At 38.9% G+C, this 25,769-nt stretch overlaps 1 protein-coding gene across 2 annotated transcripts in view; it reads right to left on the reverse strand.

The window, feature by feature from the left end:
* The window catches only part of LOC132827162 (mediator of RNA polymerase II transcription subunit 13-like), a 241,001-nt gene that overhangs the window by 59,543 nt on the left and 155,689 nt on the right, over positions 1-25,769 (reverse strand). Inside the window, exons 5-8 of one of the 2 annotated variants that reach the window (XM_060843702.1) lie at positions 19,210-19,355; positions 17,112-17,303; positions 11,074-11,259; positions 4,183-4,342 (exon numbers count right to left, since the gene is read on the reverse strand). In XM_060843702.1, coding sequence (XP_060699685.1) covers positions 4,183-4,342; positions 11,074-11,259; positions 17,112-17,303; positions 19,210-19,355 — 684 coding nt within the window. Of the gene's footprint in view, positions 1-4,182; positions 4,346-11,073; positions 11,260-17,111; positions 17,304-19,209; positions 19,356-25,769 lie in introns of both variants that reach the window. The other variant, XM_060843701.1, reaches the window with a different exon arrangement.

A 25,769-nucleotide genomic window follows, 5' to 3' on the forward strand; every position in this document is an offset into this window, starting at 1 on the left:
AATCATTAGAACTGCCCACTTTTCCTTTATTCTTTCATGGAATGTTGGTGCTGTTGGCATTTGATGCCCATTCAAATTCGCTGTTGAAATAAGTAGCTTGTGAGGCCACTTCAAAAGTCAATTAAGAATCAACCATAATACTTTGGCTCTGGAGTCACATAGCAAACTTCCCTGCCTTGTGAACCAGATGGGTTATGACAACTGTTTGTAGTTTCATGGCATCATTAATGAGGCTAGTTTTATATTCCAGGTCTTTCTGAACATATTCCATTGCATTACTTGTCCACTGACATTATCATTTCACCATTACCTCCGCGTGCATGTTATAGAAGCCTAAGTGTGGATCAAATGTGAAGATTCAGACTAGATGAGCTTATCTAGTTTTCCTGGGAAATAACTGTTCACAAGTGTCAAGAATGTAGGATTTTAATTTATAAACATGCAAAATTGGCAAATACAAAGATCACATTAGGCTGAATGATGTGACAAAGAGTTCCAGCAAAGTGAGCTGGTATAGGTGAAATGTAATAAACCATAAAAATCAGCAACCGATATTAAGCACCTGTCACATAGATGAACAGTGACAAACAGCACAATTTCTGCTTCAGGTGTAGGGAAAGAAAGGCAGTTGCTGTGCTGCTGCTTCTGACCTTTGGGCACTTTGAGATTCAAATTTTATTTTTTTTAAAGCCTGCCAAAAGCCACAAAGCTGTGAGGTTCGTACCATCAGTTCCTATTGGCAGGCCTGCAGCAACCATCAGGAATGGGTTTCTTTTGAAAATCTGATTCAAAAATGTGAAGCCATATCCCTGGTATCATTTTAGAGCCACTGGTTGCATGAGGTTGGGTATTAAGTTTTAGTACCACAAAAATTAAATACGGCTATAGTTCTGCAGAGTCTGAAGGCAATTAGAGGGTGTAAAAAAGATTGGTTAAAAAAAAATGGTCTCAGCAATGACCATCTGTAGTTATGAAGATGGATGGTATAAGTTAGGACTGTTTTCCTTAAAGAAAGGATGATTTGGTAGAAGTATTCCAAATTGTAAGTGGTCTGAACAGAGTACATAGGGAGAAACTGTTCTTGGTTGTTTAACAGAGGGCACAGATTTAAAGAAAAAAGGCATGATGAGTAGAAGTCTTTGTTTTCACAGTGAATTGATACAATCTGGAATACATGGTGAGCAGACATTGTGAGATACAAGTTCTCGGACAAAAAAGGTCATTGTAAAATCAGTAACAAGGTCTACCTTGCACATGATTCTTAAGGGTCTTTTAGACTGACTTTGAATTGTATCCTTTTGTTCATGTACCTATTATCTCATTCTATCTTGGTACATCAATGAGTTATTTTGAAGAATTGAAATACTGCAATAATGTACTGTGCAATACATACTGCAAATATACTAGTGAGCAGCAACAACCACAAAGACTTCTGACTTGCTGATCAAGGAAACAGATTTAATTATAGACTCTCAAAAGATATATATACAGACAGATATTTGTGAGCTCGAAGGCTCCTGACAGTAAAGTCCCATGATGTCCATTTATTCCGTTATTGCTCAGGAGTCATTTGACCTTTTTATCCTGTAAAGATTACTTTTAAAATATGATTTCACCCTTGCATGAAATAAGTACACAAAAGAGTATCAGAAAAAAAGATAGAAGTTCTTCTGGATCTTGTCATTTCTCTAGGTTGCAAGCACTCTTATTGAATCTTTTCTCCAAATGAGTTTACTGTCACTGGTGCAAATGCAGAACACGATGAAATAGTCACAAAAACAATTTTACCATCTGTACAATGTTATATGTTAACAGTATGCTTTCTTATTAAATTTAACAGTACTGCATGATGGTGTGAAACTAAAACTTATACTCTGGTTTACTTAACTACAATGGGCTAATCTATAGGGCACATCCAACTAACACAGTAGCATATTGCTCCTGATCTTAATATTATTGATCCATTCTACAGACGTTCAATGATATCTCCAATTAGATGTCAATAATGGGCATTATCATTTTACTATAACCTTTCTGCAACTGTTGATGAATTGCTTTGTAAACCTCGAAATGGAACAAAGTAACACACACGAAGTCCAGAATAAAAACTCTTTAACATGGATAATTAACAGTACTTTATGGTGACTTCAAAGATGCTGTTAGGGAGAAGGCTAGCTCTAAATTGATCAAAAGAGGGGCAAGAGTTAAAACAACTACAAGAGCATTAGTTAAACTATTGAGTTAAACTAAAGTTGGTCAAAGTTCCAAAACATAATTTGCATAGGAAGCCAGTTGATATCATTTATTATTATTTTGGAAAAAAATCAATTTTGTACGCAACTTATTTCTGACATCTGACATTAAAAGACTATTTATCTCCTTCTGGTTTGACCTAATTCTCTAGTCTTAACTTGGACAGTCTCTGATGATCAGAAATTGCAGTAAACTTGTTTGTAGGGCTACGTTAGGGTGGACATGTACAACAGTGGATGGATTCACATGTCAAACAGTATAATACAATAAAGTTGCCTCTAATTTGTGTGTAAAACTCAATAATGTGTAAATTCAGCCATTTTTGAAGTCACCTATGTAATTTGTATCCTGACTGCACACCTCAGCAAGGGAAGAGGTTGCTGGGTCCCTTAATGACATACTTGTATCATCGACACCCACAAGGAAGGTGCCGGAAGACTAAAGGTCGGCTAATGTGGTGCCAGTATTTTTTTTAAAAAGACTAAGGAAAAGCCAGGCAACCACAGATTGGTGAGCCTTACGCCGGTGGTGGATAAGTTATTGGAGGCAATTCTGAGGGACAGGATTTACGAGCATGTGGAAAGACAAGGGCTAATGAGGGAGAGTCAACATGGCACTGTGCATGGGAAATCATGCCTTGCTAACTCGATGGAGTTTTTTTTGAACAGATGACAGGAAAGGCTGATGTCAGAGTGGCACACGTTATGTGGTCTTTAGTAAAGTGCTCGACAAGGTTCTGCATGGTAGACTGGTTAATAACATAGGATCACGTGGGATTGGGAAGCTAGCCAACTGGATACAAAATTTGCTGGAAGGGAGGAGACAAAACAGTAATGGTAGAACATTGCTTTTTGGGTTGGACGCTTGTAACCAATGGCGTGCCACGAGGATTGGTGTTGGTCCATTGGCTTTTTGTAATTTATATAAAATAATGCAGATGACACCAGAATAGGTGGTGCAGTGGATCAGACAAACAGTATCTTTATCAGATGGGCCAATAAGCTGAGGAGTGGCAGATAGAGATTAATTTAGATAAATGTGAGGTGTTGCATTTTGGTAAGACAAACCAGATCAGGACTTATACACTTAAAGATAGGGTGCTGGGGAGTGTTACCAAACAAAGAGACCTAGGGATGCAGGTACAAATTTCCTTTAAAGTGAAGCTGCAGGTAGACAGGGTAGTGAAAGCAGTGTTTGAAACGCCTGCCTTCACTGGTTAGAATTGAGAGTACAGGAGTTGTGACATTATGTTGCAGCTGTATAGGACATTAGTGATGCCACTTTTAGAATACTGCATTCACTGCTGGTCGTCCCTTTACAGGATTGAGGTTGTTGAACTTGAGACAGTACAGAAAAAAATTTACAATGAAGGGTTCAGGACTGAAGGGTTCAAGTTAAAGGGAGAGGCTGAATAGGCTGGAGCATTTTTTTCCTTGGAGAATCAGAAGCTGAGGTATGACCGATAGAGTTTAATAAGATGAGGAGCATAAACATGGCGTATAGTCAAGTTCTTTTTCCTACGGTACGTGAGTCCAAAACTAGAAGACATGGGTTTATGGTGACAGGGGCAAGATTTAAAAAAGACCTAACAGGTAACTTTTTCACACAGGGGGTGGTGCGTGTTTGGAACAAGCTGCCAAAGGTAGTGGAGGAGACTGGTACAATTACAACACTTAAAAGGTATCTGGATGGGTATGTGAATAGGAAGGGGTTTGGGGAATATGGGCCAAATATTGGCAGTGGGACTAGGTCAGATTGGGATATCTGGTCGGCACAGACAAGTTAGACCAAAGGGTCTGTCTGTATGCTGTATAACTCCACGACTCTAAGTATGAGGGTATAAGTATACAGGAATTTCTGCCTGCTAACAGAATTGTGCACACCTAACATTTTACCATTTTGTGGCACATCATGCACAGTTAAACTTACTTCAGTTGTGTTTTGTTCACATTGCATTCTTTCCAGACATTCTGAACCATCTGATTGGTTACTTTCTGAGGAACTCGACCAGTGTGTTTTGGGCTTGATGCAGTTGCCACTCCTTCTTGTCCACTCATTTGACCAGTCACAGTCGGTGCAATCCCATCACCTGCTTTACAAAAAGCAAACATGGAAAGTCCTGACAGCATCCAAATGACAATCCTCAGACTGACTTCAGTTAAAGGTTTTGTATCTATTCAATGATAAAATCTCCCTCAAGCTAACAGGAGATAAACACTTTTCCTAAATGAGAAATGGTAAATCTAAAAATAATTCAAAAGTGGAACTTGCCAAACTTCTCCACTTACTGTAAAATATATTTTGCTTTCAATATTCAGAGAAAGTTTTTAAATCAAGAATAATTTTAATAAGCTTCTTAAACTTAAGGACATTTTGTGGAATTTTACACATTGCAACATTTACATTCCCCGGAAATAAACCTCATCACGTACCGTAGCACTAAAAGAAGGTAATGAAGTTTAAGTAGCCCACAAGGGGTTTTTTTTGGCAAATTTGGTTGAACGAGTTTCCTGACAACCAACGTGGTACATTATAAAAGAGCAGATGACTTCAGCATTTCCAAAAATCTTTCTTAATCAGGCCATTCAGTGTATCAGCCATCCTATTGCAATGTACACAACATATTTCTGTCCAATTATCATGAATATGACACGTACTTTTGTTTCTTGCAGAGTGTTGTAATAGTTTTGAACTTGATAGGCAATTTTCAGTATGAAGTTAATATTACTCACCTCAACCAGAATGTTCTTTTCTGACATTTTTCCCTATGACTAATTTACTCTAGAATAGTTGCACATATATTCACAATTTATGAATAAGAAACAGAAGTCATTTGTTGGATGGATTAAAGAAAAACAGTGAAAGCATGTCACAAACATACGTGTTAATCATAGCTGATTTTAATCTACCTAGAGTTTAGAAAAATCATTTGTGTAAAGGTAGCCAAGTTGAAGAATTTATAGCATGTTTTGGGAAAGATTCTGAAAATAGGAAATTCTGGAGTTGTTCAGAAACCAAGCCAGATCTAGCATTGTGCAAAAAAAAATGGAATTAATTAATTTCTTCATAGTGAAGACACTCCTATGTGGTAATTATCGTATTATGATTGAAATTTAGTTCAGTTTGAGGGGTTGAACAGAGAGTCAGAGTCTAATACTTTAAAATCAAATAAGGGCAAAACAAAAGCATAAAAATAGAACTGAAGTGTAATAAAAACTTTGGTTAAGGGACAGGTCACAACACGTAGTCGTAAACACACTTACTTCAGGATACTCAGAATATATACATTCTAATAAGGAGGAAAGTCCCTATGGGAAGCTCTATCACTTATGGTTAATTAAATAAAATTTAAAGATTGTATCAAACCTAAAGAAAAGGCATATACTTTCAGAAAGATGGGTGGCAAATCAGACCATTTACAAAATACAGAAAACCGCCAAGAATGACAAAGATTAATGAGGAAAATATTCGTGAAAGACAGCTATAAATATAGAAAGGAGATCAGCGTTTCTATGGATATTATAAAAAGGGAGCACTAAAGCGTATGTGGGAAATAAATAATGGAAAATTAGGCAATGTAGAGGTATTTTGCATCTGCTTCGCTTTAGAGGGTACAGGTAACATCCCAGAAATAGCTCTAAATCAGGAAATGGAAGAGGGGAACAAACACTGGAAAACTAAAAATTACCAGAGAAGTGGTAAGAGCAAATTGTTGGAGCTGCAGATACTTGGGTCCTAATGGAATTTATTCTCGGGTCTTAAAGGAAACAACTAGAAATAACTGTTGTATTGGTTTTAATTTTCCAAAATTTTGTATGTTTGATTGATTAGATTATTTACAGCGTGAAAACAGGCCCTTCGGCCCAACTCGTCCACACTGACCCTCCGAAGAGCAACGCACCCAGACCCATTACCCTTCATTTACCCTTCACCTAACACTACGGGCAATTTAGCATAGGGAGAAAGTCAACTGTCTGTGTGGAGTTTGCACAAAGACGGGAATTGAACCTGGGTCTCTGGCATTGTGAGGCAGTAGTGCTAACCACCGTGCCGCCCATTCCTTTAAATTGAAAGATAGTGAATCAACACATTTCTTCTTAAGTTGTGAGAGACAGAAAGCTGGAAACTACAGACCTGTTGACATAACATTTACTGTAAGAAAGATGTTAAAATTCATTACTAAAGCCATTACAGCAGGATACACAGAATAGTTCAAGATGATCAGGCAGAGTCAGGGTGGTTTTGCAAAAGAGAAATAATAAGTAACCAATTTATTGGAGGTCTTTGAGTAAATGACATGGCTAAAGTGGTTATAGTGAATGCAATGCACTTAGTCTGACAGAAGATATTTAATAACATGCCATATCAAAAGGTTTTGGTAGTCAATAAAAGCTGAGTGTACAAATAGAAGTATCACACACAAAAAAGGTAACAAATCTTAATCAGGGAGTGTCAAATTCCAAATGACAAATGGAGAAATGGAGAAATTGTCAATCTTTTCAACAGATGAATCAGATTGCTGAAGCAGAGTAGAGTTAACTTTAATCTAAATTTCAAAACAATGCACCTAAATTGAGCACATTTGGTCAGTTTCCTTCGGCGCACGCATATCTAAATTAATAATTCGAGTTCTCAAAATAATTAAGCACCATGACCCTAGACATGAAAAATCCGATGTTAAGTTACCTAAAATAAGTGAAAGATTACATCAGATCAAAGGAAGTTGATTATGAAAATGCCAGAAATAGTGATGAGGCTAGAGATGGGAACAATTCACGACCCAGCAATAACAGCCAAGAAACTGATAAGGAAGGGGAAGAGAGAACATGAATGCAAGCTAGTGAGGAATATAAAGTCTGACTGCAAAAGTTTCTATCAATGTGAGAGAGGAAAAGGTTTAACAAAAGTAAATGTTGGCCTACAAGAACTAGGGAACAGGTAAATTTATAGTGGCAAACAGGGAAATGGTGGAGAAACTTAAATGCATTGCATTTCTCAAATATACCAGATGACCAAGGAATGTGTGCAATTGAAAAGTTAAGATAAATTAATATTTGTAAATAGGGAGCATTTGAAAAATTAGCCGATGAAATTTCAGTTGATAAATTTCCTGGGTCAGATTGCCATCACCCCAGAGTTTTGAAGGAAGTAGCAAAAGAAATGGTGAATGCATTGCAGTTTATTTTGCATAATTTTACAGTTTCTAGAAATGCTGCTGCTGACTAGTAGGTAGCAAATACCTCACTGCTCAAGGACAGTAAAAGGAATATTGGAGGACAAAGGGCTGGTTAGCATGCCATCCATAGATGAAGAGTTAGAATCTGTTATAAAAGGACTTTATAACAGTACTTTTGGAAAATAACAACAAAAGATAGGCAGAGTTAACATGGATTTAAAGGGAAATAATGTTGGACAATTTTTTTTTTTGAAGGATTTTTTTGCTGTATAAAGGTGAACCGATAGATACAGTGCATTTGGATCTTCAGATGGCTTTTTATAAAGTCCCTCGAGAGAGATTTGAAGGAACACACACGGATTGAAAACTGGCAAAGAGAAATCAAATGAGAGAATAAACATTTCATTCTTATGATGTTTACTGTTACTAGAGGCATATAACAAGCCTCAGTGTTATATCCGCAACAGTTCCAATCTTTGTAAATGATTTACACGTGGGGATCAAAAATAATATTTCCAAATTTTATGAAACCAAACTATGAATTGCCACTATAAATTCTCCTATCCCCAGCTGTTATGGGCTAACATTTATCTTTGTTAAGGGAAAGCAAATTCTGAGGAGGGTTCAAGGTGGCTTCAGGAGGACTTGGACAAAGCTAAATGAATGACAGAATATGGTACATAAAATATAATGTAAGTAAGTATGACAGATCTCTATTTTGATCAAGGAAACAGAAAAGCAGAATATTTATTAAGTGGTGGAAGACTGGGAAGCACAAGTGTCCAAAATGATCTCAGTACCCTTGTCCATGAGCCATTAAAAGTTAATAAAAAGTGCAACAAGCAACTAGAAAGGCAAATAGTATTTTGGCATTCATTTCAAGGAAATGAGAGTACAGAAGCAAAGATGTCTTACTGCAGTTGCACACAGCATTGATGATACCTCACCTTGAGTATTGTGTACACTTTTTGTTCCCCTACCTAAGGAAACATACCCTTGCCAGAGGGAATGCAACAAAGGTTCAACCACCTAATGAAGGAGCAGTGCTCTGTAATATAGCGCTTCCAAATAAACCTGTTGGACTACACCGTGATGTTGTGAGATTTTTACAAAGGGTCAACAAGTTACACCGAGGTGACAGGACTGTCTTGAGGTTGAGAAAACGGATAGAATTTCTAACAATGAGATGATTTCATTGAAATTTATAAAATTCATGCTGGGCATGACATTGTGGATAGAGATAGGCTGTTTGCCTTAGCTGTGCCTCTTAAAATTGAGGACCTAACCTCAGGATAAGGGGGAGATAATTTAACACTTATACATTTAACACAGTGCAATTTCTTCACTGAAGGCTGCAAATCTTTGGAATTCGCTACCCCATGGGGCTATGGAGGCACAGCCATTGAGCAGATTCAAGACAGAAATGGATAGATTTCTGGAGAGTATTGACATGAAGAAATATGGAAATAATCCCAAAACTGACACTGAAGACATGATCTGCCATGGTCTAGAATGGTGGATAAGACCAAATGGGCTAACGGGCCATTCCTGCTCCTATCAAAGAAAAATACATAAATAGTAAATAGAAAATCTTCCTGCAACTCTACAAATCCCAGGTTTTATTTATGGAATTGGATGATGATTTCAAAACAAATAAATTTCTTCATTTTGTTTTAAAAAGAGAATCCATAATTAATTGCCATTCTGTAGAATTATTTACTTATGGCATTACAGAATTTAGCTGCCGATTAATTGGACCAGTTTGGCATTGATGTAACTATATTTTGCATTCAGCATGGCTCAATTTGCAAGTTGAAACATAGAAAAAATACTATTAGTATACATGAAGAAAGTATTCTAAATGAAAAGTGCGATTTGTCCAATTTCCACACCAAAAGATGTTCTAAAAACCTGCAATTGCCAGATAATATCAGTAGGGGGAGCTCAGAGTTCAAAATTGAATGAAGCCAATCCATTTTTGCGCAGTAATTCCAAACAGTTGATTAAAGTATACAGGTCACTGCTATTTCTGGAGTTATTTTTAATCAAATGTTTACAGTGCACCAAGTTCAGAAAAACAAACTGAATATACTCAATAGATTCTTCTTTTTAAGATGTGCCAATTAAAGTATTTGCCTCAACTTGCATTTTTTAAAATGCAGATTTTGAGGACAAGCAGTTTAATGTACTTTATTTTAAACATGGCGACAGGATAGAAGAAAATAGATAATACTTAAATAGTTATATTTTTAAATGTCCGTCTTAGTGCATCAGTAAAGTCAGGTACTGTGTATTTATATAAACATTGTTAACAACTCTCAGTGCTGTTGACAATAGTTTTTCTTAAAAGGTTAGATTTGGCATAGGGGTAATACTCATACAGGATACTAAATTGTTTAGTCCAATACCCAAATACGTCTGGTTTATTAAAAGTAACTTTTCAAAGAGATTAAAATACTATGTCAGTTTTGTTAATGAATAAGTTTGAACAGTTCATCAAGTTACAGAATGATTCCAAACACAGAAGGGTCTCTATTTTCACATTTTACTCAACGCTTTATAAACGATTTAATATTAGAAAAATGTGCAGTTTCTATCACCTGACATCCATTAAAGGAGTTAGAGATTAAAATTCACTGGAAGAATTTCACAATTTAAAACGTCAATGTAGTCACATTGAAATTATAATATTTTGCACTTTTTTTTGTATCACATGGTAAATACAAATAGATGAAAAACAGATGCTGGACTTGATGGGGAAAAAAAACACATCAAGAACACAAAACACCAATGGCACGTCCTCTTGAATCATGATAGAGCAACTTTCAGAGCATTAAGATCAAATAAATCAATATACACATCTTGCAACAGACCTAAATATTTATTTAGTCAGACCCTAAAATATTTATGACCATTGAATAAACTTGGCTAAAACTGTCCGAAACTTTTGGCATTTATGCATCTACGTAGCTTGCTACAGTCGAATGAACTGCATTAAAATTTCACAAAGTGGGGTTGGGAGGGAAAGAGAAATGCAGAAAAGATTAAAGTTATTACTTCAAAATGCTTACAAAATGAATTATTTGCTCTGTACTCTGCAAATCCTGAAACCTTGCACCATATATAACAAATAAAACTCATCCCCCTACCCTCCAAACCAATCCTACGATTTTATTTTATAGGGTAATGGACACACCAGTGATCATGGTTTCTATAATCCAACACGTAATTCAAACTGAATAACTACATGTGGTAACATCAAATATGGGTTCAACCAGGAAAACAATTTTTTGTTAGATCTGTTTATAGACATTTAAAATAAAAATTGTGGTCAAGATAACAAAAGTTAGTCGATAAAGAAAGATTATGATGAAGAGACATTGCATAAATCTACAAAAATGGCTAAGAAAGAGAACTGGGGGGAAAAGAAGAAAAATGAAAATATATTCCAGATAGGAATATTCTGGACAAGTATTGGACACCAAAGTAGACCACTGAACTCAAAAATCAAAGACACAGAACTCAACATTTAATATGCATCTGCTGGATGATATTAGATTTTAATCACACAATAATTGTTTTACAAAGTATAAATCACTGAAGTTAAGATAATTAATTTCACTAATTATGCATGCAAAACATACCTATTATGGTTTGCTCAGGAGAGGTGGGTGGTGTGAGTGGCAATCCACAACTTAAGGTGTCCTTCACACTTAATGATCCTTGTGTTGGATTTGTATGGCCTCCTGCATTAGCAGCATTTGAAACTACAGGGATATCCCCCTGAGGAATCAACACGAAAGCTGATGGGTATACCATTCTCACTCCACCTACAAAAACACAAAAACAAATAATATGAAGTGCTAAAGCTATTCACTGGAAGATCACAGTGCAACTTCGTCTGAACATAATAAGTAATACGTTTGATTCACAAAAGGAATATTCCCCCTTTTCTTGTCTAAAAGTAAAATATTTTCAATTCTTAAAGCACCTTCATTTCATAAGAAATTATATACATTAGAGGATTAAGCTTTGAAAACAATCGAAATATCAGTAATTTCAAAAGTATGCGCATTATTTGTTCTGGATGTAAGTTTGCTCACTGAGCTGGAAGGTTCGTTTTCAGATGTTTCATCACCACACCATACCACAGACAAAGCTGCATCAGAACATTATTCCAATGAGCCACCACACACTAGAGCACAGAGGAATTATGCAGTGCACAGGAAAACCACCTATACAGTGTATTCAAAAAGAACGGGTACCCAAAGTACACAGTCCACCGATTTCTCAGCAATAAACCTCAACAAGCAGGCAAAATATGTCCAGAAACCCTAGCCACTCTCCCTGACATCGAAAACATCTCAGAAATGACTGCCAGACTACTCAGACCTCTTGGCATCACAGTAGCCCACAAACCCACCAACACACTAAAACAACAGCTAATGAACTTGAAAGACTCTATACAGACAACAAGCAAAACTAATGTCATTTACAAAATACCTTGCAAGAACTGTAGCAAACATTATATTGGACAAACAGGCAGAAAACTAGCCACCAGGATACATGATCAACTAGTCACAAAAAGACATGACCCACTCTCACTGGTATCCTTACATAGAGATGAAGAAGGGCACTACTTCAACTGGGACAACACATTAATCGTAGGACAACCCGAACAGAAACACGCACGTGAATTCAGAGAAGCATGGCATTCCAACCAGAACTCTTATCAACAAACACATCGACTTGGATCCCTTTTACCACCCCCGAGAAAGAACAGGAATTGACTTAACCAACCCAAGGAAATCGAAACATATAAATAGAAAGCAGGCCATGCCACCAGTGATTCATCCAGAGGCTCACTTAGTATGGTGACGAAATATCTGAAAACTAACCTTCCAGCTCAGTGAGCAAATATATATCCAGAACCTCAACCTGAGCAACAAATCTTCTCGAAACCATTATTCATTATGTGATGTTACTATGGCATTTCAGAAGTGTGTTTTGTCTTGGTTTTCTTTTATGAAGCGAGCTTGAGACAGAGGCCCCAAGCAGTCTGTTCCAAGCCAATAAAGCAAACTTGAGGCACCTCGGATTTTTATTTTAGAAGGGTGGAGCAAGTGAAGCAGCACGAATGGGTAGTCTCAGGCTCCAACAGAAGTTAACTTTCAGTAGTTATTGGGGTTTCAAAGCTGGCATACATTTCTTGGCTACAATTAAAAGCTTGACTTCTCTTTCTCTCTGCCAGAATTTTGCCTTGATGCTCTTTCCTCCTGGATTGGAGAATCATTACATGTGAGACAATCTATTTGACAAAATTTACCTTTTCCAACGAACGGTGTGTTTACAGCATGTTATTACATTGGAAGAGTTGCCATTTATTAGCTAAACAATCTATTGGAAAATTTAACAGAATAATAGTTAAAAATTGTAATCCTACTATCTTTTAAGTATAAGATAGGAGTAAAACAAAAGAACCGCGGATACTGTAAATCAGAAACAAAAACAAATTGCTGGAAAAGCTCAGCAGGTCTGGCAACATCGTGAAGAGAAATCAGGGTTAACCTTTCAGGTCCGGTGACCCTTCCTCAGAGTAAAGTGCGCTTTGCTTACAGCCAAGTAGTGAGACCAATTGAATGATACCTAAAACACAACACCTTACATTTGCATTTAAGAAAGATAAAAGTTAGAGTCCAGACCAGTCCCACACCAGGTCCTAGCTCCCAGCCTTGCCGGATTTTCACCATCCCTCCAGATCTCCCCCTCTCTGAGGATGAAAGATCAGTCCTCAGCAGGGGCCTCACCTTCATTCCCCTATGCCCTCGGATTAATGAGTTCAACACGCGGCGAGATATTGAACAATTCTTCCGCCGCCTTCGCCTCCGTGCCTACTTTCACAACCAAGACTCCCGTCCACCCTCTGACGACCCCTTCTCCCGCCTCCAACACACCCCATCCACCTGGACACCCCGTGCTGGCCTCCTACCCGCCCTCGACCTCTTTATAGCCAACTGCCGCCGTGACATCAACCGACTCAACCTGTCCACCCCTCTCACCCACTCCAACCTCTCACCCTCAGAACGTGCAGCCCTCCACTCCAATCCCAACCTCACCATCAAACCCGCAGACAAGGGAGGCGCGGTGGTAGTTTGGCGCACTGACCTGTACACCGCCGAAGCCAAACGCCAGCTCGCGGATGCCTCCTCTTATCGCCCCCTTGACCACGACCCCACCTCCCATCACCAAACCATCATCTCCCAGACCATCCAGGACCTCATCACCTCAGGGGATCTCCCATCCACCGCCTCCAACCTCATAGTCCCACAACCCCGCACCGCCCGTTTCTACCTCCTGCCCAAAATCCACAAACCTGCCTGCCCCGGCCGACCCATTGTCTCAGCCTGCTCCTGCCCCACCGAACTCATCTCCCAATACCTCGACACGGTCCTGTCCCCTTTAGTCCAAGAACTCCCCACCTACGTTCGGGACACCACCCACGCCCTCCACCTCCTCCAGGATTTTCGCTTCCCCGGTCCCCAACGCCTTATTTTCACTATGGACATCCAGTCCCTGTACACCTCCATCCCCCATCACGAAGGACTCAAAGCCCTCCGCTTCTTCCTTTCCCGCCGCACCAACCAGTACCCTGCCACTGACACCCTCCTTCGACTGACTGAACTGGTCCTCACCCTGAATAACTTCTCTTTTCAATCCTCCCACTTCCTCCAAACTAAAGGAGTTGCCATGGGCACCCGCATGGGCCCCAGCTATGCCTGCCTCTTCGTAGGATATGTGGAACAGTCCATCTTCCGCAACTACACTGGCACCACCCCCCACCTTTTCCTCCGCTACATCGATGACTGTATTGGTGCTGCCTCGTGCTCCCACGAGGAGGTTGAACAGTTCATCAACTTTACTAACACCTTCCATCCCGACCTGAAATTCACCTGGACTGTCTCAGACTCCTCCCTCCCCTTCCTAGACCTTTCCATTTCTATCTCGGGCGACCGACTCAACACAGACATCTATTATAAACCGACTGACTCCCACAGCTACCTGGACTACACCTCCTCCCACCCTGCCCCCTGTAAAAACGCCATCCCATATTCCCAATTCCTTCGTCTCCGCCGCATCTGCTCCCAGGAGGACCAATTCCAACACCGCACAGCCCAGATGGCCTCCTTCTTCAAGGACCGCAGATTCCCCCCAGACGTGATCGACGATGCCCTCCACCGCATCTCCTCCACTTCCCGCTCCTCCGCCCTTGAGCCCCGCTCCTCCAACCGCCACCAAGACAGAACCCCACTGGTTCTCACCTACCACCCCACCAACCTCCGCATACAACGTATCATCCGCCGCCATTTCCGCCACCTCCAAACGGACCCCACCACCAAGGATATATTTCCCTCCCCTCCCCTATCAGCGTTCCGCAAGGATCACTCCCTTCGTGACTCCCTTGTCAGATCCACACCCCCCACCAACCCAACCTCCACCCCCGGCACCTTCCCCTGCAACCGCAGGAAATGTAAAACTTGCGCCCACACCTCCACACTCACTTCCCTCCAAGGCCCCAAGGGATCCTTCCATATCCGCCACAAGTTCACCTGTACCTCCACACACATCATCTATTGCATCCGCTGCACCCGATGTGGCCTCCTCTATATTGGTGAGACAGGCCGCTTACTTGCGGAACGCTTCAGAGAACACCTCTGGGCCGCCCGAACCAACCAACCCAATCACCCCGTGGCTCAACACTTTAACTCCCCCTCCCACTCCACCGAGGACATGCAGGTCCTTGGACTCCTCCACCGGCAGAACACAACTACACGACGGCTGGAGGAGGAGCGCCTCATCTTCCGCCTGGGAACCCTCCAACCACAAGGTATGAATTCAGATTTCTCCAGCTTCCTCATTTCCCCTCCCCCCACCTTGTCTCAGTCGGTTCCCTCAACTCAGCACCTCCCTCCTAACCTGCAATCCTCTTCCTGACCTCTCCGCCCCCACCCCACTCCGGCCTATCACCCTCACCTTGACCTCCTTCCACCTATCCCACCTCCATCGCCCCTCCCCCTAGTCCCTCCTCCCTACCTTTTATCTCAGCCTGCTTGGCTCTCTCTCTTATTCCTGATGAAGGGCTTATGCTCGAAACGTCGAATTCTCTATTCCTGGGATGCTGCCTGGCCTGCTGTGCTTTGACCAGCAACACATTTGCAGCTGTGATCTCCAGCATCTGCAGATCTCATTTTTTACTCCAGACAATCTCTGAATACATTTGAAGTGAGTTCAGTCTAGCAGTTATAGGGGTGCTACTATACAAGTCGTAGTGAGAGCTATTGACCATTCTTTTCCACCAAAAGCACAAACAAGACAAAATGCAGAGTTTCATCACAACTGCTTTTTTTAAGCAGATCTTGCATGCATCATGCTCAAAAGCCATAAAAGCTATTAACATAAACAGAAACGGTTTGTGAGTATTCAAGTTACAGAAGGATTCTATCTTATCAATTCTGACTTGATGACTGATCAAATACAAAATACTCAAAACATTCTCTTTGTGTGTGCATGCAGCCACAGGTTACTACTAAACTGTCGATCATAATGAGCCAAGACTTGTTATTATTGCAAAGCAATTGTATGTTGTGCAATTACTTAATTTTAATCTTACATATTATCAAAGTTCTAATTAAGATTAGATTAGATTACCTAGTGTAGAAACAGGCCCTTCGGCCCAACAAGTCCACACCGACCCTCCAAAGAGTAACCCACCCAGATCCATTTCCCTCTGAATAATGCACCTAGCACTATGGGTAATTTAGAATGGCCAATTCACCTGACCCGCACAACTTTTGACTGTGGGAAGAAACCAGAGCACCCGGAGGGAGGAAACCCACGCAGACATGGGAAGAACGTGCAAACTCCACGCAGTCAGTTGCCTGAGGCGGGGATTGAACCCAGGTCTCTGGCGCTGTGAGGCAGCAGCGCTAACCACCGTGCTGCCAAAGTTCTGTTTTAAAATGTGAAAAATGTGAATAATTCACAGAGGCTAAGAGAGATATGACAACTAAGTTTTCACTTTTAAGAAGCACAAGGCCAAATTTGGATAAAAATGGGAAGTGTGTGTGTTACTTGATATGGCAAACATTTTTTCGCTAAACATACTTGTTTTTCTCAATGGGACAATGCAATGAGGCAATCAAAACTTATTTAAACAAGAATTGAGCAGCTCATGATGCTGCCCATAAATTTAATCTCAGATTTGACCAAAGACCCAGGGTTGTAGCGCAGTGAAAATTCCAGCTGATTTCTTTTTAAAAAGTTAGTTTACTTAACTATAGTTGATTAAAATTGAGGAGTAAAATTACTATACTTAAATTTTTGTGTGGAATTTGTAACCAATCTGAAGATAAAAGCTTTTTTCAATACAAGAGGAATCTTGGTTTTATGATTCCAAAGTAACTAGGCTGTTTTAAAGAAACACTCAACATAGACCTTTGTTTGACACAACAATGCAAACAGAGAGCTTTCTGTATTATCAAACATTATGCCCGTGACAAGTGAAAGGTGGTTGAACAACGACGGCTGTAATATTCAACAGTGAACAGAAATTGCATTAATGCAATCCTTTAACTATACACACAGTTAAATAGTCTTGAAATGACATTGCATTAGTAACACTCACCTACAATAACCTCAACAGCTACAGGAAAGTCATCATCACAATCCATCTCTTCTTCCTCCTTTGTTTCTTTCTTTTTCAGTACCATTGGATAGAAGTATTGCCATTCTTCAATCAATTTCCTTGTAGCTGGATCAGACATCTTGTATGTCTGGCCTGTAAGTGTGCCATTCAGCCCAAACGGACTAATGATGACTGTGAAAAGCAGATGATATTTTGAATGTTTTTCCAGAGAAATCGTAATCTTTTGTTATTGATGCCTAATCTAGCTTTTTTTTTTAAGAATCGTGGACTACTGCTCAAAATAGTCCAGAAATTTGCAGCATTAGACTGAAGTCTGGTTTTCGAAGTTTAAGGCAAGTCATTCTAAAACTACATTCAGGCGACCCACTTAGCTCTCAAAAACAAAAAGGTTTTTTATAGGTACCATCACTGAATCTGGATTTAGCAGCAAGACCAAATACATGCAGCATGTTTCTAGCACACTACAATGACCATTTTAACAGGATTAAAACCTCCTATACCCTGAAATAAATCATCAAACCCTTGGCATCAATACCTTTCCTCGGCCACTGTCTCAGTTTGAGCAAGACTATTCACAACCTTGGTTTGTTAAGTGATCTTAAAGAAGCTTCTGGACATTTGCTCTATTGCAAACACCACCTAACTTCTTCAGCCATTTTACAATATATGCAAACCCATTCCACTTTGATCCAACCTTCCATTTGTCTTATTGGCCGAAACGTCGATTTTACTGGTCCTCGGGTGCTGCCTGAACTGCTGTGTTTTTCCAGCACCACTCTAATCAAGACTCTTATTGAGCCAATTGTCTGCATCTTTTCCAGCAACAAGGTTCCCAGTTCAATACTTCAAAATTAAAAATTTAAATCCATTAAGATCCCATGCTAGTTTCACCCAGTCATGCTCTCAACATTTAAAACAAAAACAAAGAACTTTGGATGCTGGGAATCAAACTAAAACAGAATTTGCAGGAAAAACACAGGACTGGCAGCATCTGTGCAGAAATAGCAGAATTCACATTTCAGGTGCAATGACGTTCTCTAATTCTGAAGGAGGATCACTGGACCTGAAACGTTAACTCTGCTTTCTCTTCATAGGGGAGGACAAAGTAAAGACTGCAGTTGCTGGAAATGAGAGACAAAAAGTGTGGTGCTGGAAAAGCACAGCAGATCAGACAACATCCAAGAAGCAGGAGAATCAATGTTTCAGACATAAGAACTAATGAAGGGCTTATGCCTGAAATGTTGACTTTCCCGCTTCTCGAATGTTGTCTGATCTGCTGTGCATTTCCAGTGCCACACCTTTTGTCTCTTTTTCTCCATAGAAACTGCCAGATTTGCTGTGTTTCTCCAGCGATCTATTTTGTTTATGCTCTCATAATTTCAATTCACTACTCTTCTGACATTGGGCTCTTGTATATTTCCCTCCAACACCTCAAAATACTGATGGAAGCAGAAACATCTAAAATTCTCAGTCTAAAAGCTCCCCCTTCAGTTTGTCCTTTTCTCCCTCCTTAAAAGAGCCGAGGACAAGTTTCTGGTCATCCTTCTATCTCCTTGTTTGGCATGGTCTCTACTTTAGACAAAGACTGTGAAACCCTTGGAATCTCATTCTACGACAACATAAACGCTATTAGATTTACACTCAGCAACAATGCTAATGCACTGAGCTTAAACATAAATATGAACATATCAATTATCAGGAAAAGGCCATTCATTCCCTGCTATACCATTCAACAACATGGCTGATGGGACTGTCATCTCATACCTACTTTTCTATCTACCTATATACTCTGATTCACTTGACCCAGCCTCCTCTGCTCTTTGAAAATAGCATGAAGTCAAATACAGCACAAAGTTTTACAGAAGGAGGAAAATAGGCATGCATCTGAGAATCAAGACCTCTGAACTGCACAAAATATTCAACATGCAACTTTTGAGTTTAACTTTAGTTGAAACTTCTACAATCTTAAAAAATGATTAAAAAGCATAAATATCTGTAAAGTATTGTTATCACAAACAGCACTTCAGATTGCAAGGCTGAACTTAATGTGTTACAGTAAAATAGTGCAGTAATCAACCTTGGAAAGGTGAGGCTGATGATAGTGCCATGTTGATGTGCTCTTCATTGACAAGGTACACAGGTTGATGTTGGGCAATTTCAACACTTGTGCAGACATTGCTCTCTCCATGCAGAAAGAAGGTAAAGGAACAAGAAAGGTGTTCACTGTGAAAGAACATAAGAGAAATCAATACACATTATCATGGTTTAATACTTATTTTCACAAGAACAAAAAGATACAAGTAATGATAAATGGAGAAAGAAAGAAATGGAGGACTGTTACAGTTCCAAAGTTAACACAATAAAAGAGAGAACCAGAGAGGAATAAGAACATAAGAGAGTGTCATATAACCCACGATCAATGCAAAGATTGTGTGTGATCCAGTAAAAATCTAGGCACAGTTTCAAAGTTCCTATACAAGCGTCAAGTCAAATACAGAACACGAGGCAAGTTTATAAGTTGCTTACCATCAGTAAATTGACTTTGTTTTAAAATGAAATTTCTAAAGTCATCTTTTACACATTTATGTGCTGCAGATAATTTATTCAATTGCAGCCAATTTAAACCTAAAAATGAGCAATGCACCTTTTCGGTTAAGGATATTGCCACAGGATGGTAAAAACTGAAGCAGATCACCACGGAGGCTTGTAGAATGGAACTGGCATACATCCTCAAAATCTTGTACTAAATCAGTTTTGTTTTCAGTGCACAAAGATGAGCTGTAGCTCAGTAGTAAATGCAGCTCTATATAGCCAATTCTGGCATTTAAGTCTTGCTATCAAAAAAGCAAAACTTAAGATGTATTTTTAAATCTTGGAGGTTGCTTTACAACTGTGCTTGGAACTCAAAATGTAGGTTTCCGAATCGCCTGTTCATCAGTTCTGGCAAAGTTTCAAATTCCACAACTATATAAAATGTTTAGAACAGGTGCCAATTTGTCTCATTCAAAATGACAGATTTACTGCAGTCCTCTACGGGGTTGGATTGAATGTCGTCTGTTAAGAACGACTGTTCACAATGTACATGCCAACCTTGCTGGAAATAACAGTAGAATTAGACTTCGGTGAATAATAAAACTACACTGAATGTACTCAAAACAAATTCTAGCCAAAGGAATTTTAACTCAGAACCACGCTATAGATGTGCAAAGTTGCATTTAATGTGTCATGTGTAGAATTTGCTGCCAAAATAGTCAACACAATTTTTGCCTTGGCAGATCAAAAGAAAGACTGGCATGACATTTAAAGGATTTATCTGGAAGCAAGTCAACAAGGGTGCAGGAAGACATGAAGTTCCTTAATTTCATGCCAATTTCCAGCTTAGCCCTGCCATTTTGTAAATAATGATGAAAGCAAGCAAACCCGTCATTAACTATTTCTACATTGATACATAATTATTGGGCTTATTCCTGGAGGTGAACTGGATTGACATTTTCAAAAATCCATTTTGATGGAGTACTTGAATTCAAAATACTTACAATATGTATATATTGATACATAATGTTCATTTTACAAGTGTTATTTTAAAAAAGCAAGAAATATCTTTTAAAATATTGTATTATATGGACATATTATTATGCATCTAGCCACACAAATAATGCAACAAAGTGGTTTATCTTTGCAAGTCAATAATCACAGCTCTGGATCAATATAAATATACAGCTACACAATCTAATTCAAAACAGTTAAGTAAAATCATAAATTACTGTTACTCCAGAACTGAGCTAATTTCCAGTATATCACACATTAGCAAAACTGCTTGTTACCATTACTTCATAATGGCAGTCAATAAGTTCTCTCTTTTTAGCACTGATTCATCTTTCGTCAGTCCCCAGCTACATAAGATTTCAAGCATTTTAAAAATGTGAACACTATGCAATGTTCATTAATCTTTTGGCACAATATTCTAATCCCTTATAAAATATAAAATGGTTTATTTATTTTCCAAAAACAAAATGTCAGATTCACAGTATTGAAATTAATGGAATAAACACAGGAACTCTTTTTTTGGTCAACTTCACAAATGTTTCAAAATTACCACCCTTTAACGATATTTCTCCACAGTCTATAAAAGAATGCATGATTATCTTTCACCTTCTGTGTTAGCTGGACATCACTGTCCCAAACATGTCTAATTTTTTTTTTGAAGTACGTACTTACTGCTCCAGTTCTTTTTTTCCGTTGCAACCCCACCCCAAAACCCAATTAGTTGTTACTGGTAATACTGTACCACTGCCATTGACACCTTTTCCAGACTCCTTTTTTGTTTCTTTACCTCAGAGTAGAATCTGGTTTTGTCTTGCACCGTCTTTGCTTTGGCACTCTTTGCCCTCCACCCTAACAAAGGTCTTTTGTTCCTTCACTTTCTCTGTAGTTGTGTAACTCCTGTTGACATCTAACCTTTTCTACTTTTGGGGAAAAGCCACTGACCTGAAATTAAGTGCATCAAATATTTCCAGTTTTATTTCATTTTAGGTGTAATTGTTTTTTTTTCCAAGTGCAACATTTCCCTACAATATGGAGTTCACAAATACAATGTCTGCACCACCCTTCTGCCCTGAATTGCACCAAGTTGTTCTGGATTTTCTCTCATCAATTAGCAGCGCTCCAACATCCATAATGAAAACACAATCAGGAAGATACATTTTGATTTTTAAAACAAAACTGCATCTTAAAAAACTGCCCCCAAAAACTCTAATTTTGAGCACCAATACAATTTAGCCTTGATGGGGCAAATGGTTCTCTGTGCCATAATGACCAAGGCTATGCATCAATTTATTTAAACCTATATTAAATCTGAGAATATCAGTCAACACCTGTAATTTTATCTTTTGTAGTAAGAGCTTTTTAAAAATATATAAGCAGAATCTAATGCACTAAATGCACCCATGGTGGCACAGTGGTTAGCACTGCTGCCTTGCAGCGCCAGAGACCCGGGTTCAATTCCCGACTCAGGCGACTTGCACATTCTCCCCAAGTGAATTGACCATGCTAAATGGCCCTAGTGTTAGATATGGGGTAAATGTAGGGTTATGGGTGGGTTGCGCTTCAGTGGGTTGGTGTGGACCTATTGGTCCGAAGGGCCTGTTTCCATACTATCCAGAAAGACTATTCAGTTCTGCAAATCCTGGTCAATTTTGAAACCCAGAAACTCCACTGCAGCATTGAAAAGTAACACTTTGTTAAGTGAAAGAAATTTTGTGTGCACCTTGATGAAGCTTTGCAAATTGTATATTGCCAATGATGAAACAACATTCGCACACAATGCCACATATACATGAATAAGACAAAACCAGGACAGGTATTTAGATTTTGTGAACCCATTTACTTTTCTTGAATTATTAACAATTTTTATTCATTACAAAATGTATTCAGTAAATGTCAACTATAGCTAACCCATATTTGATAATATGTCCAATTTATATCTTGTCATCTTTAGCATATTCTAGATGCAATAAATTCACAAGCAGTCAAATTAACCATCATATTGAATTCATTTAAAAACGATGAAATGGATCTGTTTGTCTTAAAAGTACAACTTAATCTTACTTCCTTAATAAAGTGACCACACTAATTTCATAAGACTTAGATTCCATAATGTTACATCATCAAAAGGAGAATGGAAAATTTGATCTGAATGTTGGTTGCATTATTTACAGAGCTAAACCCTCAAATTAACTCAGAACTAGTTTGAAATTAATTTCCACAAATCTGAGTTTAATTTAGATGAAATGAAAATGGGTTGGAGGTGCCCAGAGTACAACGATGGAGAAAAAAAATGCAGTTTTTGAAAAAAGGCAAAAAGTTACCCATATTACACTTCATGGTCACCAATCACTTATCAGGTAACAAAGGTAAGAGTAAAGTTGCCACTGTCCTACTGGGCCATAGGGTTACTTTCTCATTGAGAGAGATGACTGGTCATGGTTTAACCATACATCTGAGGTGAGGGAAGAAGTTGAGAAGGAGAGCCCTTCAACCAAAGCCAACAGTGTGGGTTCAATTCTGCCATCACTCTGCCTCACAAACTAGCCATCTAGCCAACTGAGCTAACCAATTCCAGAGATACGTATTATCTGTACACAGTAAACATTTTCACACTAACTACCCATTATGCTGCAACACAATACTATAAGACTGAAATTCATCTTTCAATTTATATGGAAAAAAATAAGCAAGCTGTTCCCAGATTTTGTTTAGTTTATTATTCATTCTCGGAATATGGGGCTTGCTGGCTGGCCAGTCCTTAGTTGCCCTTGAGAAGGCAAAGGTGAGCTGCCTTCTTGAACGGCTGCAATGTCATTAGAGAGAGATTTTGACCCAGTAACAATGAGAGATCAGCGATGCAATTTCAAGTTAGGATGGTGAGTGATTTGGAGAGGAACTTGCAAATGGCAGTGTTCTGAAGAATCTACTGTCCCTGTCCATCTAAATAGAAATGGCTATGGGTTTGAAAGGTGCTGTCTAAGGATGTTTTAAAAATTCTCATTCATGTTTTCAAATCTCTCTCCAGCCCCATATCACTTAAGAAATTTGCAGTAATCTAAATCCAATATCAAGTGCTCATTTTCATCACTCCACCACTGGTGGAGCTGGGACTATGGGGGAATGAGGGAGAGAAAAACAAGCTTCTATTACATTTGTGTCTTTCAAGACATTTCCAAACTGCTATCTCTTTACTCTTTGAAGTATTAAAATGAATTGCTTATTTTAAAAAATACCACAAATTGTTGCTATTCCTTTGCTGACAAACATTCATTTCATGCATTCACAAGAAGACTTTGAAGTTTTCAGTGCCAAAATACAGCAGAAAAGACCACAAAAGCATTTTACACACAATACTCAAAGGTTTGCTTTCATAGCAACAGGCAATGTTATTCGCCATGTTACTACTGATGAAACAGAAAAGTAACTGTAGTAAGAACTCTTGGCTGTGTGTGTCCACCTAAAGGGAACGTAGCTTCTTTACAGAGTATTTATTCCTTTTCTTTGAAAACTGGAATTAAATTTAGTTGACCAATAATAGAAGTGCATTGGTCTCATTCTTTTTTTTCCAGGAACATTCTGGAAATCAGTAGTATCAAAAATGAGCAAGAAACAAAAAGCCTGAAATAAAAGCACAGCTAACGTAACGGAGCAAAACTAGGCTCAGCTATTTTCATGCAAATCTATAAATCTTGCTTGACCATACATTAGGAACTGCGTTTAAAAAATTATATCTATCACCTTAGTTTCAGTTATTTAAAAATGCAGTACCAGGCAAAAGGTGAAGCCATCCAAGTTTGTCCTAGTCTATTAATTTTAGCATAAAATTGTCTGACGAGGTACATTCTTAACAATAATATGCATTTATGTAGGCTGCTCAAAAATGTAAGATGTTAAGGTGTTTCATTCATTCTGAAGTACTGAGATCATTGAACACTGGAACTGTGGTAAAACTAATCTTCTAAACCAAATTGTCAAAACTGCTTGTTGGGTATCTAATACTAAGCAAGAAATGTTCTTCAATTAGACATGGGATAATTATTTTATTGGCACTATTTTGAGTTCCCCAAAACAAATTCCAATTTCTAGATACTGACTCCATCCCTCTTCCTGGCAACTGAACTAGAATGTTCCCAAACTTAGTGGCATAATTGATCATGGATTGAGATTCCAACTACATATCTGTACCATCATGAAGATTGCTTACTTCCACTCAGTAACGTCCCTACCCTTGCTCAAATTCTGATTCCATTTTTTCTAAAATTAATTATTCCAACAGACTCCCCTTACAGGGTAATTTAAGATATCACTGCACATGTACTAACACACACTAATTGCCTGATAAATTGCCCCTGACAAACACACACAAATGAGGAGAAAAAAATCTCCTCATTGGCATAGGTAGAAAAAAATCGTCAAGTCGGGTCAATCATCTTTGCTTGTTAATTCAGATTTTGAGATGATCCTATTTCGGTTAGCTGGGTCCTTGGTATTCCGTTGTCTTTCTCTGGAAGTTTCTACTGACTTGTAAGTAGTGGATTGACTGGTTCATTTGGAAAATGTCTTCAGATTGTCAATTCAAAAGTCACAATTCATAGCAACTGCTGCAGGAAAGGTTTTCTCCGAGTTTAAACAGCTTATTTTTAAACAGCAAATAGGCAACTTCTGCTGGGGAGAACAATGACACACTTGTGTTTTTCTGTCTATGCCTCTGTAGTTTGTTGGAGATAGTAAGAACTGCAGATGCTGGAGAATCAGAATGGATAGTGTTGAGTCGGAAAAAACACAGTAGGTCGAGCAACAGCAGAGGAGGAGAGTCGATGCTTCAGGTCGGAACCTTTCATGAGGAGCAGTGATGAAAGGTTCCAACCCGAAATGTCAACTGCCCTCCTTCTCTGATGCTGCCCGACCTGCTATGTTTTTTCTAGCTCAACTCTCTATCCACTCTGTAGCTTGCTTCCAGTTTCAGCCTGCTTTCTTAGCTGAAGATCAATCAGCTGCATTTGTAAGCAATTCCTCTGCACGTTACAGGAACTAACATTCACAGAATTTAGTCGGGAAATTAGGCAGTCATCAAGGTAAATCCCTGTTTTT

This window comes from Hemiscyllium ocellatum, chromosome 24, assembly GCF_020745735.1.
Source record: "Hemiscyllium ocellatum isolate sHemOce1 chromosome 24, sHemOce1.pat.X.cur, whole genome shotgun sequence".
In the NCBI taxonomy this organism is placed as follows: Eukaryota; Metazoa; Chordata; class Chondrichthyes; order Orectolobiformes; family Hemiscylliidae; genus Hemiscyllium; species Hemiscyllium ocellatum.